At 39.6% G+C, this 2,771-nt stretch overlaps 1 protein-coding gene across 1 annotated transcript; it reads right to left on the minus strand.

Moving 5' to 3' along the window:
* Nucleotides 1-434: 434 nt before the first annotated feature.
* On the minus strand, nt 435-2,724 carry LOC111389039 (protein FAR1-RELATED SEQUENCE 5-like; the record flags this gene model as incomplete). Its single annotated transcript, XM_023013886.1, has 4 exons — nt 435-833; nt 885-2,332; nt 2,437-2,508; nt 2,639-2,724. Coding segments are annotated over 4 exons (2,005 nt in total), but the record flags the coding sequence as incomplete, so codon positions are not given.
* Nucleotides 2,725-2,771: the final 47 nt, after the last annotated feature.

The raw sequence follows: 2,771 nt of genomic DNA on the forward strand, positions 1-2,771 counted from the left end.
TTATTACTTCCATGTTATCTTATGTCTCAAACACTTGTGAAGATGCTATGGTCATCACTTGAGCCTCTTGCACTAGTAAGTTGCTTGACACATTGTCATTGGACAAACTACATTTGTTCAAACATGTCGAGTTCTGAGTCACCTGAACGTGTTGCAATATACTTACATTAAAATTGTGACATATGAATAATAGAATTAGTGGTTAATTAATTATGACCTTCACAACATACCTTATTACGACCCCTTGATTTTTTTGTTATCATCTCCAATGAACTTTTGATACGAAGTTCCTTTGGAGCGCCTTTACGTTTTGCACACTTCGGATCGAAAATGTTGAAACTTTCTACATTCCCTCCCCCAAGTCCATGTGCGGCCAAGTGATTACATTTCGATTTTAACAATTCATTCGTCTGCAATTCAATCCATTCCATTAACTACTTTGAACGGTCTTCATCAACTGCAACCAAGTCAGCCATCTTAGTTAGAGCAGCACACAACTGCTCATATCTCAACTGCTCAGGAGTACTCACCAAACCATCATACGTTGTTGCCACCCGTGTGTAAGGTCTACTCACATCTCTCCTCCATCTTCGTAAAATGTACTTTTTCGGAAGTACTGACACCTCATTCCGAATTAAAACTGAGACCGCGTGTTTGCAAACGATGCCTCGAAACTCAAACAAATGACAGTTACACACAATCTCGCAGTTGTCTTTACAAAAAGAAATTGTAAATCTTTTTGTCTTCCTCCCTTCCTCAAGGATGATATCTTCACGGACCTCGTACTTCGCTATCCCGCATAACTCCTCCGCAGATAGTACTTCACAGTAAACCTTTCAGGTGAATTCTTTTTGAAACTCCTTGAATTTCGAGATTGTATAAACTTCTTGAAATTGCTTTTCCATCTCGTACTTAGTAGCACAAGGAACCATTTGTGAGAATGATCTAAAATCAGCTTGAAATTCCTTTTCAACTTTACTTCTCAAAGCCCGTTCGTATTGCTCTACAAATAGCTTTAAAGATTTCTTCGAGTGCACATAGTCATCGAAGAATGCGTTCATACTCTCACTTCGTTGGGTGGTTGATATACCCGCCCAGAATGTAGTTCTCAAATAGCATGGTACCCAACGACTTCGGTTCTCATAAAGTCTGTTCAACCAATCATTATCTTGCAAATGAAAATGTGCAAGCATGTTCAACCAACCTTCTTCAAACTCCTCACAAACTAATGTATCGTATACTAAACCGTGAACGACATACAGTATTGCACCCTTTTCGCGATGACCGCCGAACTTTTCTGGCAACTTCTTTAGAATATGCCATAAACACCATCTATGTTTAGTATTGGGGAACACAATTGCAATTGCATTTTGCATGGCACGATCTTGATCTGTAATTATACCACCAGGAACTTGACCCCACATGCACTCAAGCCATGTCTTAAATAACCAAACAAATGTATTTGTATCTTCATTCGAAACTAATCCACAACCAAATAAAGTTGATTGCCCGTGGTAATTCACCCCTACGAAAGGAGCGAACGGCATATCGTACTTGTTAGTCAGATAAGTGGTGTCAAAAGTAACTACATCACCGAATTCTTTATATGCTTGCCTGCATCTATTATCCGCCCAAAACACATTTCTTAACCGAGACTCCTCATCCAAGTCTATACTGAAATAAAAACCAGGACTGCATGCTTGCATTTTCGAGAAGTAACTCTGTAATGCAGCAGCATCTCCTTCACCAAGTCTTAAACGCCGTACTTTATCGATGAAATTCCTACAGTCTTTCTCAACACAAGTCATGTTCTCGAATCCACCCGCCTCCACTACAGTTGAGTTATAGCTCTTATGCAATGGGATCCCTGCTATGTCATTGACCTCAAGCCGTCTTTTAACGTGTGCACTAAGTTCTCGATTGCATCGATATAACCTAGATTTAGATGGGCTTGTCTTATGGTTGTGTTCTAACTGCACAACGTTTATTCGCCATATTCCACGAGCATCAGAACACGTTGTCAACCTAGCTCTGCACCCTATTTCAATCGTTGGCGGAGGATTCAAAGAAGTACTTCTATTAGTCTTCCGTCGTCCTTCTCGACTACAAGTAAAGCTCACGTATCGAACAACCCCGTCATCACCCTTCTTAGAGTTTCTTTTTCTAACAGGGAATCCTATTTCGTAAGCATACTTCTTGTAGAATTCAAATAACTCCTTCTCACTGTCAAATTTCATACCAACCTTCGGAACCAAAATCTCAGTTTCTACTCCCAACCTATCATCAGCCAAACAATCATCACTAACGAACTCGGATGAGTAAACCTCCATTCCTGCATTTGAGCAATTAAATATCTCAGATTCAAGTATTTAATTAACTAAAATTTCATATAGATTGAAAAATATTGCATTCCAAATAACTAATGTACTAAGTTACCACTTTTCATAATGCAGTCTACCATGTTGTCGGACAGATGCTCAATTTGTTGGTTACTTTCGGTCTGCTTATCTGTAGCAGAGGAAGGAGATGAAGAAAACGTATAAAAAGGAAAGAGAACTATTTCACAAGCTTGCTGAAATATTTCAAAACTTTCACAAAAAAGGAAGCAAAGTTATTTCACCATTGCTGCAGTACTCACCGTGGAGTTCCTTGCCTTCGGCTCCCTCACCATCGACTTCATTGCCGTCCATACTGGGTTGAATCTCGTTGCCCGGCTTCCCTCTTCTACAGTTGTTTGTTGATGTGAATGAGGAAAATGTGAAGCTTCAATA

Source organism: Olea europaea, unplaced genomic scaffold (genome assembly GCF_002742605.1).
Source record: "Olea europaea var. sylvestris unplaced genomic scaffold, O_europaea_v1 scaffold5546, whole genome shotgun sequence".
NCBI classification, from domain to species: domain Eukaryota; kingdom Viridiplantae; phylum Streptophyta; class Magnoliopsida; order Lamiales; family Oleaceae; genus Olea; species Olea europaea.